The sequence below is a fragment of the Microchirus variegatus genome, assembly GCF_963457635.1.
Source record: "Microchirus variegatus genome assembly, chromosome: 8".
Lineage (NCBI taxonomy): Eukaryota > Metazoa > Chordata > Actinopteri > Pleuronectiformes > Soleidae > Microchirus > Microchirus variegatus.
In genome coordinates this window covers 28,811,439-28,829,620 of record NC_139809.1, presented here as the reverse complement: position 1 = coordinate 28,829,620, position 18,182 = coordinate 28,811,439, and the positions used below count along the sequence as shown (strand labels likewise).

The following is an 18,182-nucleotide window of genomic DNA, read 5'->3' as shown; positions in this document are numbered from 1 at the left end:
CCCCCAATTTAACATGCAGGGCTGTCCGTGACCCCCCCCCCACACACACACACACACCGGTGTGAACGCATGATGGGTATGATGGATAAAGCACTGTCCGCGGTGCTGAAACAACGCCCGATCAATACACCGTCTGATCGGACGCTACATTAAAGGGACACTATGTCGTATTTATGGGTTTATGAGACACAAAATCCACTTTTTATGCATATTATGTGCTCCTGTATTGTCTAGTCCAGGGGTCTGCAACCTTTAGAATGAAAAGAGACATTTTTGTCCCCTCTTCACCCAAATAAAATTAACCAGGAGCCACAAAACCTATTTGATCCTAAAAATGAAGATAAAATCACATGTAAAGTTAATTTTTTTTACACATATATACTCTATTTAAAGAACCACAGTTTGTTGCAAGTTGATACCTTTAAAGTGTAGAAAAACGACGAATAAAACATCAAAACATTTTTATTTACGCCTTTATCTTGACAAAAAAATTTGAAAAACATGAATAGTTTTTTCTTCAATGCTAGAAGGAGCCGCTACAGAGAGGCACTAGAGCCGCAGGTTGCAGACCCCTGGTCTAGTCGCTGTATAATAGTTTTTGTTTCATTTTTGTTTTTTTGATTTGAAAAAAAATAAAATAATAATTACATAAAAAAAATAAAAAAATTCCAAAATGATTTGGCCACCTCCAGAAATCATCTAGCGACCCCAAGGTTGAGAATGGCTGGATTAGAGGATGGCGGCTGAGGAGGCGGTGGTCTCTAATCCATACTGAGGACAGATTGCTTTCATGCATTTCGTTGTACCTGTTACAATGAACAATAAAGATATTCTAAATATTCTAAAAATGCAGCAGAGGAATGTGGTCACACGCATCTTCCAACCACATCCGAATGTGATTTCTGTAATCAGATCTGATGATGCATTCAGGATACATTGGGCGTGTTCAGATTAATATCCAATCAACACATGAGACTAGGATCAATAATTACCATATTATTGTTTTCATGTGGATAAAAAATTTGGTGACACCTGTTATACAAGGTTAGATAAAAAAATGAAAAAAAAGGACATAATTTAAACACCACATATCTTTTTGATGATATATCAGGCGCTAAAGTAAACTGCCAGTCTCACTCACTGGCGTTTGTTCTTGAATTGTTGTGAATGAATGGAGAAATCCTGCATTTTAACAATTAGTTTTCTTCAGTTAGATATTGTGATGTATAGACGATTGTCTTGAAATATATTGATTATCTCAGAATCGTTGTGCTGTGATATTATTGGTATCATGGATCATGTATCGTATTGTGAGTTATCCTGTGATTCCACCCCTACCATTGAATATTTATTTAAAAAATTACAGTTTACTTGGTGAAGTCAGTCGTGTGATGGGATATTATTGGGAGAAAATGTTAAAGTAAAATAAATAATACAAATTCTACCCTTTTGTTTAAAGTTTTTGACTAAACAAAACTGGCAAAAGGAGCATTCTATATTTATTGCAGTTCAAGCAGTCTTTGTGATATCTGTTTAGATTAGATTAGATTCAGCTTTATTGTCATTGTGCTGATAACAGCATGCATAACAGAATGCAGAAAGCATCTCACCCAGAAGTGCAACACGGTACTGTGGTTCATTAAAAAGCAAGTATGAATATAATAAAGTGCAACACAGTGGTCTATATACATTATGATATACTACATATAACCAGCTTATAATGTAGTGGCATACTATAGCTATATATGCTGTATATAAATCAATAATAATGATTTAGCACATTTAGCACAACATATGAGTTATGTAGGTTAGACAAAGTGTTTTTATTTGTATGTTTGTCACAGACTCTGCTCTATCCTGCAGGTTAATGCTGTCAACTGTAACACCAGCTGGAAGGTGACCTTGTTCATGAAGTTCAGCGACTACAAGGAAGATATTCTCAAGGGGGTATTTTTTTTGTTTTATTCCGTTTTTTTTTTTTTTCCTTTCACAGTCAACAAACAAACAACATGCAGGTATTGTGCAGCAGTCTCATGTTTGTGTATGTGTGCTCTGTCAGGGAGACGTGGTGAGGCTGTTTCATGCTGAGCAGGAGAAGTTTCTCACCTGTGACGACTACAGGAAGCAGCAGCATGTTTTCCTCAGGACCACACTGAGGCAGTCTGCCACCTCCGCCACCAGCTCCAAGGCTCTGTGGGAGGTTGAGGTAAACAACAGGCAAATGATGATAATAATAATAATAATAACAATGGTAACATCACTCCATTCTGAAACACCTTCGGTGCTAATTTTTGCTAGTTGCTTAAAATCTGCTTTTTTATGTACGATGGAAAGAAATCAGTCCTGTCAGTCCAGTTCCTGTCGTATGTATTTCCCTTCTTATTTTACCAAACGTGGTAACACTGAGCGCATCGCAGACGACACCTAATTACGCGTTTCAGGAGTACGCAAAAACTCAAACAAATGTTATTTCAATTATTTTTTATCCTGTTCAAATTTCTAATTTAACTACTGTTATCTACTGTCTATGTACAACTACAGTGTTGTCACTGTAAGTTTGTTTGCCTTCCTTTTAAATTGCAAATACTTTATTTTAACATGCATTAAACTGTAAATAACTGCCAGATATTAAAAGTTATTCCGGATAAATGTGCAAAAGCACTCACTCACAGGACATTTTCTGGCTCCTTTAATGGTTAAAATAAGCAAAAAATAAATCCAAGCAGGCATTTTGAGGCTTAGGTGTGGCTTAAATTGACATGATCAGAATCTGAATCTTTCTAATCACCAACTAGGTCTAAAACATACAAGGAATTTAGTTTGGTGCTTTTCTGCATAACAAACAATGTAACAAGAAGATAAGTTATTAAAGAAGTCTCAGATAAAGTAAAGAAAAACAAAAAATATAAAACTTCAACTTAAATGTTGTCACATTCATGTACAATATACAGCATGGATATACAAGCAATATGTTTAGTCTAGTATAGATGAACAGGGATGTGACCATAACTGTGCTGTGCAGATTGTTGATACATTGTTACGATGTTATAATAATGTTATTTATTTAACTCAACACTTTTCATCATAATTTAGGATAATTACACACACATTAAGGCAGTAGTTTGCCCTTTAATTTGATATATTTCGTAATGCCAGTCTGTTCGACTTCACAGCATAAGTGATTTATCTCTGTAATCCACAGTCCATTGTACCGTGTCTTCCTCTTTATCAGCTCGTACTAAATTGAATTTCCCCTTGTCCCTGTGCTGCGTGTGCCAGAATGTACTTCATCTATCAGCTGTTGACATGTTGCTCCTCCAGCATGACAAACGCATACAGAAGACGACGACTCTCATTCTGACTCAGTCTGACGCTGCAGTGATTGAGCTGACGTCAGTGCATGGAACAGCTGAAATAATGCTTTGTTCCACGGTTTTGTGAATTAATACTGACACTGAAGGACCAGGGAACAACAGAGAAATCATATGTATTGTAATAACAGAATAATAATAATAATAATAAATGTGACGTTTTATTACAGCTCTGCTTCCTACAGCCTGTGACCAAACCAAACGGCATTAACAGCATGTGCAAAACCTCATGCTTTTTCTGTGCATCATTTAACATTTTGTGTTTTTTCGTTGCAGGTCGTGCACTATGACCCCTGTAGAGGCGGAGCCGGCCAGTGGAACAGTCTCTTCCGCTTCAAACACCTGGCGACTGGGAATTACCTTGCAGCTGAAGTGAGTTTCACTCTCCAGCTTCAGTCACTGCTTTTTTTTTTTACTCAAAGATATTTTTATTGAATTTACACACAAATATAAACTTGTAAAATGTTGACAGGAGCTTATAAAGTGTATAATCAACCCATAGGACAAGAGAAATTATCATAAACATCCAATAAAAGCGAGAGAAAATAACAGTACATGACAAAAGCACACAGTGAGAGAACTAACCCCACCCCCAAACATATCCTTACCTAGCCAGACACATTCCCAAAAAAATAAACAGAAAAAGTAAACAAATTGTGCTTAATTCCTGGAGTAATACAGCTTGCAGCTGGAAGTCGGGTTCTAGTCTGATAAAGTATAATAAAGTAAAACAAGATGGAGAAGTAAATATACACAAATCATGAACCCACAGATGGGCCAAAAGCAAGCATCGGGCACATTTTTACACTCTGTGTTGTTGATGAAATAAATAAATAAGAATAAAAAACAGAAAAGCAAAATGTGAGGTATCCAACCCCTAGCAAGTTTTAAAATTATGAAAGTATTCCAGAAAAGGTCCCCACACTTTTTGAAACTTTTCTTTGGAGTTACGGATTGAAAAATGTGTCACTGCTTTAATTTAATTTAATTTAATTTAATTTAATTTAATTTAATTTAATTTAATTTAATTTAATTTAATTTAATTTAATTTAATTTAATTTAATTTAATTTAATTTAATTTAATTGTGTTGGTGCTTCTGCCTGATTCTCCTTTATAAACACCTGAGAGTACATGTTTTCCAGTGTGTGAACAAGACTGTAGGTGATGTGCTGTAGGTGGCAGTGTTCCCACTGATATGACCACTGTCACACATCTTCCGAACCACTGATGAATAGTTGATGGTACTGATAATGAGAGGATGATCACCATCGAGGCTTTTTATGATCACTCCGTTGAATCCTCCAAAGGCAAAGATTACAGTTCTACAAAGGGTCTTTTGTCTCATATTCAATAACTGTGATAAATCCATGACAGTTAATTACACTTAAGAGTGTGGTCTGGATGAATGCACTGATGGTCCTCAAAGACATTTTTTTCTTGTCTAGCTTTTATTTTGTGTTATTCTTATTGCTCTCAATCATGTTTGTGTGTATTTTATGATGGGCCCAAAGAAAAATGTCCTGCTCCGGCTGCAAAATAAAGTTCTATTCTATTCTATTCTATTTAGGTGAATCCTGAATTCAAAGAGAACACCGTGGAGACCAAAGGAGAGGTGAGTCACACAAATAAGCACATTTAACTGACTTCAGAACATAACGTGGGGTCTTGCTAACTTACACTTACAGATCTATACATCATTATCTCAAATGCATAAGAAAAGAAAATGACATCATAAATGAATCAGATTGCACTTGATTAAAAAAAAAAAAAAAAAGAATGAGTTGATGAACAGAAGAGAAGACTGAGCATTTTAGTGGAAAGAGCTATTATCTCAGTAGTTTTTTTTTTAATCAATTCCAGACACTTCTCCGTCTCGCCATCCTTAGGTTATGCAAGACTACTAGTTCTCTCTCTCTCACACAAACTCTGCCAAACTCTGAATCTAAATCTAGATACTTCCCTCAGCTCTTAGCTGCCTCGCACATTTGTATTCTGGCAATGCTGGGAACACACACACACAAACTCTCTCCCTGCCTCACACTCTTCCCTATGCACACGCTGAATTTTAGACACACGGGGGGCTCCTTACATAACATCTGGGTGTGGGGGTGCCCTGCAAGAGGGGCTGGAGGGGAGGCAGACGTGCTGTCTGCTCTGCTCCGCTCGCCTGTGCTAAGCTGGTGGGGTGAGTCACCAGTGGAAGCGCAGGGGAGGGAGTGGGAGGACAGAGAGGCTGAGGCGTATAGAGGCAGCAGCTCTGGGGACCTTCCCATTGACTTGCACATAACAGCATTGGGGATATTGGCCCATCTACATTATCAGTAGCATCTGCACTGCACAAACTGTACCTAGGTGCCTTATGTACAGCGGCTTCTAACACACCACGCAGAGAAGTCGTGGCTCTCTGGCATCATTTCTGCGTAATCTGGTGCCTCGTTAGTGTAAGAATCTGTGACAGTATAGTTTGGCTCGCGTCCGTCTGCGCTCACTGATGGATTTTATCAGCAGCTGAGCTCATCTGTCAGTATTAACAGAGAAATATGGCAACCTGGCACAAAACCTGACCATGCTGAATTTTGGGGTCACAGAGACTCTCTTCCAAAGACTTAATTAAAGCTGCAGTGTGTAACCTGCGGTGATTTTTGGTTGTTGTTCTTTGTTATTTGTAACTGCATTCTGTCAGCTGCCTTATCTGAAAACCGGCTCTGTCAAGAGTTACTATCAGACCTGACTGAGGGAGCGTTTGTCTGCATACAGCAGCAGCATAGATGTGGACAAAGTAGCATTTATCCACTCAAACTGCTGAATAGATCACTTTTATTTTCAGTCATACTCCACCCTGTTTGCAGTTGTCTCTTTTTTGTAGTACAATGATGCTGTTGCCTCTGTCTGTCTTGTCATTATTATTATTAGAAACTAGTGCAGTGCCCGTAGGAAGTATGTATTCCTATAGTGGGAGCTGAAGAAGATTTTTCAGTTATGCTAATGCATGATAAGGAACGTAAAGGCTAACATAATACAAACTACATAATACACTGTGCAACCTCATGTTGTGGTGACAGTCACAACATATAGCTACGCTAATGCTAATCGAAAATGAAAACATTTGCGTTGCGCCAAATGAGGTTGCACAGTGTTTGTATTATATGCTAATGCTAATCGTAGCCGTAGTTGGAAACAGGTTCGCCATAAAGTAGTAGCATGCTAATGCAATATAAATATGTGCTCGCATATTGGTGAATGGACACCTCGTTGTTGCAGTATAACACCGTGTTCTGCGGTGAACTGCGTGAAAATGTCTCACCCACGGTGAGGACAGCCTCTTCACTCCCACCTTCCCGCTCCAGACAGCGCAGCTGCTGCTGATGAGCCTCCAAAATCAAGGATGCACACCATCAGGCCATGCTCAACCCATATCCAAAGTCTTAGGGCGATCTGACTAACGGCCAGCGAGATATGCCCGTCACAGACAGACACACGGACTCAACTTGTTTTAATTTAGAGATGACTTCCTGTGTGCAGAGTGATGGAGTCGCAGGGTGGCGCTATACAGTAACAAAACAAAGCTATACAGGGAAACACAGAGAGAGTCATGTGGAGCTGATAGACTTACTTGTTGGACAATAATTTGAATGTAACAGACATTTGTTTCTATTTAAAAGTTATGCTTTTCATCTATAGTAGGCTACGTATCTGCACGCTCAAATCATTTCTACTGCTTCTCCCTGTGTGTGTGTGTGTGTGTGTGTTGCTGCAGAATGAGACAGATACCGTGTTCTCCAAGAGGAAGCATCAAGCAGCAGAGAAGATTGCTTTCACCCTGGTTTCTGTTCCCCACGGGAACGACATTGCCTCTCTGTTTGAGCTGGACGCCACCACTCTGCAGCGAGCAGACTGCCTCGTGCCCAGGTCAGTGACTCACATGGGGGCAGCACTAACAACAACACGTGGCATCTGCTGTGATTGTAACCCACGGGGGTCACTTTGCGCTCGACTTCACAACAACAAAATCTGCCTCTGGGGGGGGGAGATAATGACACTTGTGATTGTATGTTGTGAGTTTCCCTCAAGTAAGCAAAGTCATTTGGTTTTGGAAATAAGAGCAGCAAGTAATATACTTGATGTGACTGTGAACAAAAAGCAGGGATAATGTTTTAGTGTTTACTTTATCCATTATCGTGACATTATTTTAAAATCTTATGATGCAAAAATGTATGAATTCATAATAAACACCAAGCAGAATTGAGACTGATTGGGAATATCATCTGTTTTGCAGCCATATGGTCATTAATGATAGGCATTAAATTAAAAATCCGAGTTATAATTCCTCTGGAGGGCAACATGAATGTCCGTACCAGATTAATGTATCCTGTAGTTGGTGAGAAATTCTACTTGAATCTAATTAAAAACCAATCATAAAATAGGAAGGAGTTATCGGATATTATCAGAGCAACCGTGACGAGGTTTGTGTCAATTTATCAAGTTGTTTCACCAACACATTGAACCAGTTCACTGGAGAAATGGATGCTTAATTTCATGATATTTATCAGTCAGTCCTCCTGCTAGCATTGATAAAGTATTATATATTAATACAAGGATAATTTACTTCATATCAAATTAAATATACTTTCTCCCACAGGGACATTTGTCACAGGCAGAAGTGCTACAACATCTGCGTGACAAAATATTGTATTGTGTGTTGTGTATTATTAGGGACCTCGTACACAAAGGTGACGAGGAACCTATTGAAATTGTAAAGATTCTTATTATTTTTATTATGCCGCTTTGATCTTGAATTTGACCCCCTAAACGTGCTTCAAAACGGATGAAAATTTCCACGCACATCAGAACTGGCGAAATTTTTTTGTTGTGTGAAATACCTATGCATAATGGCTCTGTAGCGCCCCCACAGGTCAAGTGCCTATGGAGCTGGAAAAAGTTTAGTCGCGCCGAAGTTCTTGAAAATCGGTGGGTATATTGCCCGGCCCGAGACGAACAAAAAAATCCTCATGACACCATGACCTCAACGCGACAGGAAGTCCGCCATCTTGGATTTGGCGTATCTCTTGTCGTTTTGCAAGTTTCATAAATGAGCGTATTAATCTGAGGCCTTTTATCCTAGAAAGATGAAAAACGCGTCCAATTGCACTAGACCCTTCCAAGATCAAATGTTTGGAGAATGTTTCTCGGATTCAAAAGAGCGTGAAAACGGCAGCCATTGGAACTTTGGCGAATTTTGAGGGCTCGCCACGAAACACAAAACGCGCTAATAATGATAACAGCAGCAGAGACTTGTATAATCAACTGTCATTTATCTGTTAATAAGTGATTTGTTTTGTCCTTTAGGAACTCCTATGTGAGGCTCAGGCATCTGTGCACAAACACTTGGGTAACCAGCACCAACGTCTCCATCGATGCAGAAGAGGAACGACCTGTTATGCTAAAGGTCTGAACACACACACACGGACACACTCTGCTCCAGATGGTGTTAAAACACTATGTCTATTATTATTTCTGTACATTATTGTAAAATGTATGTTGACATTGAATAGATTGGCACCTGTCCCACGAAAGAGGACAAAGAGGCTTTTGCTATCGTGTCTGTTCCGCTCTCGGAGGTCAGGGACTTGGACTTCGCCAATGACGCCAGCAAGGTTTTGGAGTCCACCGTGAGAAAGCTTCAGTACGGCAACATCACTCAGAACGAGAGGAGGTACAGAGACGTGAGACGTGAACATGACACAGGCTGTACAGGGTGGCGTGTGTTCTCTATGATTTCACGTTATTTTTTTTTGCTTTATATATAATAGGTTTGTGACTAAGCTCTTGGAGGACCTGGCTTTCTTTGTGTGCGTGGTACCAAACAACGGGCAGGATGTTTTATCTGTCGTCACCTCTACACCCAACCGAGAGAGACAGAAACTCATGAGGGAACAGAACATCCTTGCTCAGGTCGACACAACTGCAAACACTGTCCTTTAAGGCCTTAAAAATATGGTTTTATATTTGCATTTGTGATTTACATGTGTTATAGCTTTCTCAACTGACTGTAGATCTTCATTACTTTGTTTGTTGTTTCTTGTCTTTTAGATCTTTGGCATCTTGAAAGCACCGTTCACAGATCAGGGTGATGGCGCGATGCTGAGACTGGAGGATTTGGGAGACCAGCGCTACGCTCACTTCAAGTACATGTTGAGACTCTGCTACAGGGTGCTGCGGCATTCCCAACAGGACTATCGCAAGAACCAGGCAAGTCTTAAAACAGAACTTTGCAAGACTAATTGATTTTCGCCTTTTAAATCTATGGAGTTCCCCTCACAGTTTCTGAGTAATTTCGATGACCCATGACGATCACCGTAAACATCCATCCATCATCTACTGCTTTATCCTCACTGTCGTAAAAACCTAGCACTGACACTCCTCCTCCTTATCCCTTCCCCTCTCCTGGCCATGTGCATTTCTTTTCAATGTAGCCGGTGTACACAAGCCGTGGAGTCATCTCCCTGCCGCTCGGCATCCTTTTTGCATGCTTTTCATTTCTTGCTGGCTTCTGGATGCATCGCCATCAGAACCTGTGACCTCACTGTACCTACATAGTGATGACTTAAAACCTCAAAATAACATCTTTCAATACTTTTATTGCCCTCTCTGGACACTTTGTATACAGGTCTCGTGTTTGCTCGTGTGTGGCCCTTGCTCATACAGTTGTTTCCTCTTTCTTGCTTCCATTTTCTAAAATAACACTATCGCTGCCTCGGCCTTATAGTCAGTACCTGGCTAGGGGGTGTATGGGTAGTGCCGCTGTTTGTGTTTCCAGCAAGACTTCTCAAGACCTTCTTATTCTGAGGACTCCTTGATTTTCCACTGACAGACAGTAGGGGGAGTGGAGACAGCCCCCAGTCTCCCCTCAACAAGCCATTTAACCATCACAATGACTCCAATGCTGTTAAATTAGTGTAGAAATAGTTTGTGCTGTGTTGTATAGTTCTGGTTGAACACTTACTTTTATATTGTCATTATCAGCAGGATGCTGATGCTGGTTTTCAAGGGATCAGGAGGTGGCTTATAAATCTAGATTCTGTCAACGTGACTTGGGAAATCTATGCAGGGATCACAGCTGTAGTAATTTTGTAATCAAGAAACCTGAGCGGTGCTCAAACAGTCTTTTGATTCACCAGTGGATCGACAGGAATAATTTACAACGAGATAAATAACGAGCGCCGCAAAGTTTCTCTCACACAAGGTCATTGGCATTAGTGCTATAGTTTTCCTTGGGCAAGGACAACCAGTGGGTAATGCTGTTTGCTGGCTACATAATAAAGGAATATTCTGCCTGTGTTTCTAGAAAACCTAATAAACAGTCAGTAGATTCGCATTCAAAGAACTTAACTGGTGTTCAGCTACCTTTTTGTGGGGATTAAGGGCCAATTCCAATTCCAACCCTCAATCTTAACCCTCAAGCTCAACCCTTATCTTAACTGGCCCTCAAAACCAAGTGTTGAGGGTTATTTTGTCATTTAGAAATGGGACACCCCTTAAATGCAGATACGTCTTCAGACTGTAGGGGGCAGAATAACGCGAAAGCTGCATCCAGTCTGTCAACTCCAAAAAAAGAAGAAGAACACATTTACGTCAGGATTATTTATTTATTATTTTATTTCAGTCAAGTTATTAGGTTGTCAGTTAGTTATAAGATGATACTCATACAAATACCACAACCACGGACATATTCAGCTGACAGTTACCACACACCACGGCTTAATGAAGGGTAAACGATAGTAAACGATCACTTGTCCGCACCGGCCGGCTATTGACAAAAGATCGTAAAATAAATGTTATGCGACAATGACGTCAGTAATCCATAATATGGGCCTAAACTAAGATATTACAATGGCTTTCATCATTGTTATACCTCTATTAACAAAGAAAATACTTCATTTGTATCGCACTCGCTTCGCGGCTTTCGACGCCATCTTTCTTATGTGAAAACACGCAATGCATTCTGGGTAGCCCTTGCTCCCAAGGGTGGTCATCGGAAAATCTCAATATTGAGGGCGATACAGCCCTTAAACTCGCCCCTCAACTTAATTTTTCTGAGAATCGGGACAGCACTTGCACTAGAGGGAGCGCACATTTAACTTAACCAGAATAATCCATTTTTAAAAGTCCATTGTGTAAGACTTAGTGACATCTAATGGTGAGACTATAGATTGCAACAAACAGTACCTTCTCTACTCATCCATGTCAAGTAAACCTCTGCTCAAAATGGATTATACACTTATGGGTAATTCTGCCAATAAAACTTTCTAAAATCTTCACACTGGACGTTTATGTTCCTGATTTTTTTTTTCACAATCCCTTCACACGCTGTCAGCTCAACAAATGACACTTTATGAAAAGTATGAAAAATGTAAATCTGATGTGGAACTATAAAAACACTGAAATAAATAGCATAATCAATGATAACTGGCTGACAAGCCATAGGACCATGAAAGGCCAACTAATTGTATGGCAACATTCTGTATTCTGTAATAACTTGTAAAGAGGTCTTTTGTTGATGTCACCTTTAAAAAATTGAAAATGTATTCATGGCTTTGATACCAAATTACATATATTAGGATTTTTGTGCATGTGATGCAAATGAAGTCGACTCACTTGGGCATTTCATACATTTTAAGGGTGCTTGTCAAAAAGTTTTTATCATTTTATGATCAAAATAATGAACCTTTATTCAACAGTGTGCTCTCAGGTGAACCCGTGGGTTCATTGAACTCTGGATACTGGAACCTTTTCAGAGTTTAAAACCCAGGTGTATCTTTTTCCACATAGGAATACATAGCCAAAAAGTTCTCGATCATGCAGTCCCAGATCGGGTATGAGATCCTGGCTGAGGACACGATCACCGCCCTGCTGCACAACAACCGCAAGCTTCTGGAAAAACACATCACAGCTAAAGAGATCGAGACTTTTGTGAGTCTGCTGAGGCGCAACAGAGAACCCAGGTCAGTCACGTACAAACCCTGAAGATCAGATCATGCGAGGGAACAAATTAATAATCCTAAATTAATAATATGAAGAGGACGCGTTTGAAAGCACTGCAGAAAGATGTAGATGTCCTACATTTCTTCTCAACCAAAGGCTGCCTGTCTGTCGTGTTTCCACGTTCTCTCCTCATTATTGATCCACACACGTCACTTGCAGCCGCAGTAACACTGGTGCATTCAAGGTCTTTTTCTAGCATAGGAATTTACATACACGCCGCGCGCTATTGTGCTTCATCCTTATGATATTTTGACTAAAGCATGACACAGACATGTTCATTAGGGCATCAGGAACTAGTTTAACTTGGGTTAATAGGGTATAATATGGGACCTTTAATATGTATGTTATAGAATAAACTGTGGCACACACAAACCTATAAGTGCACGATCGAGTGTGTGCGTCTCTCTGTGCCGAAGCTTTCGTTAAGCGTGGCATTTCATATGTGCTCTGCTCCTTCAGATTCTTGGATTATCTCTCCGATCTCTGCGTGTCCAACAAGACGGCCATCCCTGTCACGCAGGAGCTTATCTGTAAATTCATGCTCAACCCCACCAATGCAGACATCCTCATCCAGACCAAGTGAGTCACACTCTTGACAGTAATATCTGCATTTGAAAATCATTCTGGCCGCTCCTGTCACATTTCACACGCTTTTTTACAACGTGTTTAAACATGTTCATATTCTCCGCGGCGTGTCAGATTGCCGCCTCCTCCAGCGTGGCTCGTGAAATAGATATTTCCAGCAGCAGCAGCTCTATATCAGAACACAGTGTGATGTGTGCAGTTTTGCCTTGTTACAGCTTTATGTCACACTCTTGGCCTCCTACCTCATCCCCCAGACTCATCTCTAACACTGAGAACACCCTGGAGACCTCTCTGATGCAGGAGGAGGTGGAGGAGGAGGAGGTTTGGCTCTACTGGATTGACAGCAATAAGGAGCCCCATGGCAAAACCATCCGTCACCTGGCCCAGGATGCTAAGGGCAACCACAAGATGGATGTAGACATCGTCACTTACTACAGGTGACAGTGGAACTCATGCTTTCAGTTCCACCAGTGTGCTAAGCCACTTTCCCAATGCGGGCACCCATGTGCACTTACAGTGTTTTTTTTTTCCAGCTGTTAAAGGGTAATTCATGACTTTTGAACCTGGGATCTACTCACAAAAACCTTTAGAAGTGGTTTAATGGAACTGGAGGCAATGGCTGTAATGTAATCTTATGGGGGCAACTTTGACATCCTATGTTTTATTCACTAATGGCGTATTTCCACCGGCTCTCCTCGCCACAGCACAGCACGGTTTGGTTGCATTTCAGCTACAAAAAAGTACCTAATCGACGTGGGGTTCAGCGGTGCTGTCCCTAAATACACCAGACTCCTCTGTTAAAGGGACACTGTGTAGTATTTATGGATTTATATGACCCAAAATCCACTTTTTTATACATATTATGTGCTCCTGCATTGTCTAGTCGCTGTATAATATTCTTTGTTTCATTTTCGTAGTGTTTCAGAAAGTCATGTAAAATAACATGGTCGCGGGCCGCTACTGCATTGCCACGACGCCATGTTTCTACTGGAGCCTATATAGACAAACGCGAGATAACAAATCAAGCGTCGCTTTACTTGTAGCGGAAGTCCCGCCTCCACTCAAAACCAAGTGTTGAGGGTTATTTTGTCACTTAGAAATGGGACACCCCTTAAATGCAGATACGTCTTCAGACTGTAGGGGGCAGAATAACGCGAAAGCTGCGTCCAGTCTGTCAACTCCAAAAAAGAAGAAGAAAAACACATTTATGTCACGATTATTTATTACGATCCGTTTGTCAGTCAAGTTATCAGGTTGTCAGTTAGTTATAAGATGATACTCATTGATACTTATTGAAAAGTAAACCATAGCAAACGATCGCGTGTGCGCACCGGCCGGCTATTGACAAAAGATCGTAAAAGTTACGCAACAATGACGTCAGTAATCCATAATATGGACTATTAACAAAGAAAATACTTAATTTGTAGCGTACTCGCTTCGCTCCTTTCGACGCCATCTTTCTTTTGTGAAAACATGCAATGCATTCTGGGTAGCCCTTGCTCCCAAGGGTGGTCTCGGAAAATCTCAATATTGAGGGCGATACAGCCCTTAAACTCGGCCCTCAACTTAATTTTTCTGAGAATCGGGACAGCACTTGCACTAGAGGGAGCGCACATTTTTGAGATTGAGGGTTAAGATTGAGGGTTAAGCAAGGAATTGGAATTCACCCTTTACCTCATGTTGCTCCCAATGTGAATGGGTTAATGGCAAAACTGCAGCATAAAGCAGCTTTGAGTGGTCATCAAGCCTAGAAATGTGCTATAAAAATACAGACGTTACAGATGATACTGTAGCCATTGCTGAACAGATCCACTGGACTAGATATGATTCACTTACACACCCGCATTTATAAACATAGAGCCCAGGTTGAAAGGCTTTGCCTTCAAAGGGCTCTGGGATACAGTTAAACAGCTTAGAAAAAAGTATTATTAGCATACCTTGCAACAAAATGTATTTCCGTGTGTTTACCTCTGCAGATACCAGCTGAACCTTTTTGCTAAAATGTGTCTGGACCGTCAGTACCTGGCCATCAATCAGATTTCCTGTCAGCTTCCCGTGGATCTTATCCTGCGCTGCATGTTCGACGACTGCTTGCCCTTCAACCTCAGAGCCTCCTTCTGCCGCCTCATGCTGCACATGCATGTAGACCGTGACCCACAGGAAGCCGTGGTGCCCGTGCGCTACGCTCGCCTCTGGACTGAGATCCCCTCCAAAATCACTAAACATGAGTGAGTGTCTACATGTTGTGTATGTGAGCGATCACGGCTTGTCTGTGGTACTTTTGGAGTGACCTAATGCAGAATGTGGTTATTTGTCATTTGTTCAGTTTCGAGTACGAGTCCACTGACACCTCAAGGGAGGAGATGAAGAGGAAGTTTGCTCCCACCATGGAGTTTGTGGAAGAGTACCTCAAAGATGTGGTCAGCCAACATTTTCCATTTGGAGATAAAGACAAGAATGAACTGACACTAGAGGTAAAATAAAGTCAACGTGGCTCATCTGTACAGTATATTTTTGTCAAACATGCAGAACGTTGAGCAGCAGCAAGATTTGATGAAAAAATGAAGAAGCACAGAGCGCAAATGAAACAACAAAAACTCATATAGGGAACAAGCCACAATAGAAGAGGATATGTATGTTATTGAGGAAGAAAAAAAAAGTTACTTCACTGTTTTTATGTGTTCCTCATCATGAGCTTGACTCACTTCTCTCTTCCAGGTGGTGAATCTGGCTCGTAACCTGGTTTACTTTGGTTTCTACAGCTTTAGTGAGCTGCTCCGTCTAACACGCACCCTGCTGGCCATTCTGGATATTGTCCAGCACCCGCTCACCTTCATGAACAAGCTCAACAAGAGTCCGGAGGCTGGTCAGTGCAGTTACACAGTAAAAGTGAATTACCTTGCTGCGGGCAAACTTGGATTTACGTTTTAAATCAGGGTATCCGCGGGGTCTTAAAAAGTCTTAAAAAGTCTTAAATCCAATAATTAGAATTTAAGGCCTTAAAATGTCTCCTAAAATCTCATAAAAGGTTTTAAATACAATTTTAAAAGGTCTTAAAAATCTATTAACGTTACTTTTATTTAAAACGTGCATTAACTTCAGTCTCGCTTTGATATGTTTCTGTTTTTGAGGATGCGATAACAGAACTACTACACGGAACTAAAGTAGGCCACCTGTGTTCCCCGGTGAGAATTTATCGAGCACCACTAGCTAGTGTGCTATGCACGCACGCCGCAGTGTGTTTCAGCTTAGCATAGCAGTGGAGAAAACTTAATGAAAGCCCACAGCTTAAGCCGAATTGCAAGTTCAACAATTTGTAGCTCCAATTTTCCTTCATGTCTTTTGTACTTTTTTGCCAGTATGGATTTGAAATGGGTCTTAAATTGTATTCATTATGTTCTTAAAAAAGTCTTAAAAAGTCTAAAATTTGACTTGTTGAAACCTGCAGAGACCCTGTAAATACAGCTTTTAAAACAGTGGCTTTATTTTTTATTTTTTATGAAGTTATCTAAACGTAGAAGTGAGGTAATTGAACAGGACAGAAGAAGTGGTGTAATTAAAACACCAAGACTATGCAGAAACAACATTTTTAATCAGCTGTGTTGGACTAGATATAACAGTTATCAACCCTAACCCCAAAGATGGCGGATATGTGTGTGTATGTGTGTATTATGTGTATATTTCCACACTCTGTGGTTTGGTGCTTTGGTCCTGGTAGAGAGCACATTAGAACCTCGGGAGCAGTGGCTGTGAACACAGTGTAGTTGTGGAGAAGGTCAGTGAAGTGTGAGTGAGGGTCTGGTTATAGACGTTTGACGTGGGGGAGCTCCAGGTTCTGGAGGACAGAGGTGATGTGCTCTCTGCAGAGGGTGGTGTAGGTGAAGCAAAAGTGCAGCAGAGCAAAAATAACGGAATCCAAACGTTCACTTTTAGGCAATAACGTCCTGCGAACAATCCACGGCGTTGGAGAAATGATGACTCAGATGGTGATGAGTCGCGGCGTGCCACACAGCCTCCCTGACACGCCTCCCTCTCTGCGCTACAGTAAAGGCCACTTCCTGCTGGATAACGAGGATGTCATGGTGATGGACACCAAGTTAAAGATCATTGAGATCCTGCAGGTGAGCTTCACTTTCTGCACGTATACAGTGCTGTTTAACCTTTTTTTTTATCCGTCTAATTTTTTCCCCTTCCTGTTTTAGTTCATCCTAAGCGTGAGATTAGATTACAGGATCACATACTTGTTGTCCATCTACAAGAAAGAGTTTGGGGAGAAAAGCATAACTGACAGCTCTGTGTCAGTGGCTGATATGCCTCTAGTGACACGTAAGACGTGAATCTTCCTTCTCACATTCTGGATCAGACGTTCAGCTTGTGCTGAGTGCCTCTGTCAAACTAAACTGACATGAATTTATTTTGTCTTTTAGCGCATGAGCCAGACATAGACGAGATTGCAGCCAAAGCAGAGAGCATGTTTGCTGGAAGGTAGGTGAAGCTTGACTGAGTTTCAAACTCTCAAACACATGGTGGAATAATCCATCATGTATTTGCAATTTGGGACGTTATCTCAGTGGTAAAGCGATTCGTCTTTCAACTCAAAGGTTGTGGGTTTCGATTCCCAGCTACTTGCCGACGTGTCCTTGGGCATGGCACTTAACCCCACCTTGCTCCTGACAGCTGTGCCTGCAGCATGTGAATGGGTATGAGTGATAGGGATGGGGCCGATCCGATCCAGTATCGGTATCGGGTCCCAATACAGACGTAATTGACGGATCGGAAAAAATCTGTATAGTTGGATCGGAAATTTCAGATCCGTCTGTGTGTGTGTGTGTCTGCTGAAATGTCTCAACAAGTGATTCCCTGACTGCTCCCTGAACTGAGGCGTGTCTCGTGTTTGTGTGTGTGTGTGTGTGTGTGTGTGTGTGTGTGTCGCCATGGGTCTGTAAAGTCGCTGTAAACGTAAAAGTCGTACATATCATACTTGCCTGTATAAAGGAGTTAATTAAAGCCTTATAATCAAAATGATGACAAAAACAATGATAATATAATTAAAGCAAACAGAGCATCCATATCGGAATAGTATCGGAGTATCGGCAGCTATCTAAAGTCAGATATCGGGATCGGATCGGAAGTGAAAAAAGGTGGATCGGTGCATCCCTAATGAGTGATAGGTGAAAGTGTGT

General features: G+C 40.9%; 1 protein-coding gene across 1 annotated transcript in view; it reads left to right on the top strand.

Moving 5' to 3' along the window:
- itpr2 (inositol 1,4,5-trisphosphate receptor, type 2) overlaps nt 1-18,182 on the top strand; it is a gene marked incomplete at its 5' end in the record, with an annotated part of 102,712 nt that overhangs the window by 22,090 nt on the left and 62,440 nt on the right. The window contains 18 exons of the mRNA XM_083893470.1: nt 1,864-1,947; nt 2,060-2,206; nt 3,648-3,743; nt 4,940-4,984; nt 7,130-7,281; nt 8,719-8,818; nt 8,925-9,085; nt 9,183-9,324; nt 9,463-9,621; nt 12,202-12,374; nt 12,874-12,993; nt 13,254-13,436; nt 14,976-15,227; nt 15,326-15,473; nt 15,718-15,865; nt 16,933-17,120; nt 17,202-17,325; nt 17,427-17,484. Coding sequence (XP_083749596.1) covers nt 1,864-1,947; nt 2,060-2,206; nt 3,648-3,743; nt 4,940-4,984; nt 7,130-7,281; nt 8,719-8,818; nt 8,925-9,085; nt 9,183-9,324; nt 9,463-9,621; nt 12,202-12,374; nt 12,874-12,993; nt 13,254-13,436; nt 14,976-15,227; nt 15,326-15,473; nt 15,718-15,865; nt 16,933-17,120; nt 17,202-17,325; nt 17,427-17,484 — 2,480 coding nt within the window. The remainder of the gene's footprint in view (nt 1-1,863; nt 1,948-2,059; nt 2,207-3,647; nt 3,744-4,939; nt 4,985-7,129; nt 7,282-8,718; nt 8,819-8,924; nt 9,086-9,182; nt 9,325-9,462; nt 9,622-12,201; nt 12,375-12,873; nt 12,994-13,253; nt 13,437-14,975; nt 15,228-15,325; nt 15,474-15,717; nt 15,866-16,932; nt 17,121-17,201; nt 17,326-17,426; nt 17,485-18,182) is intronic.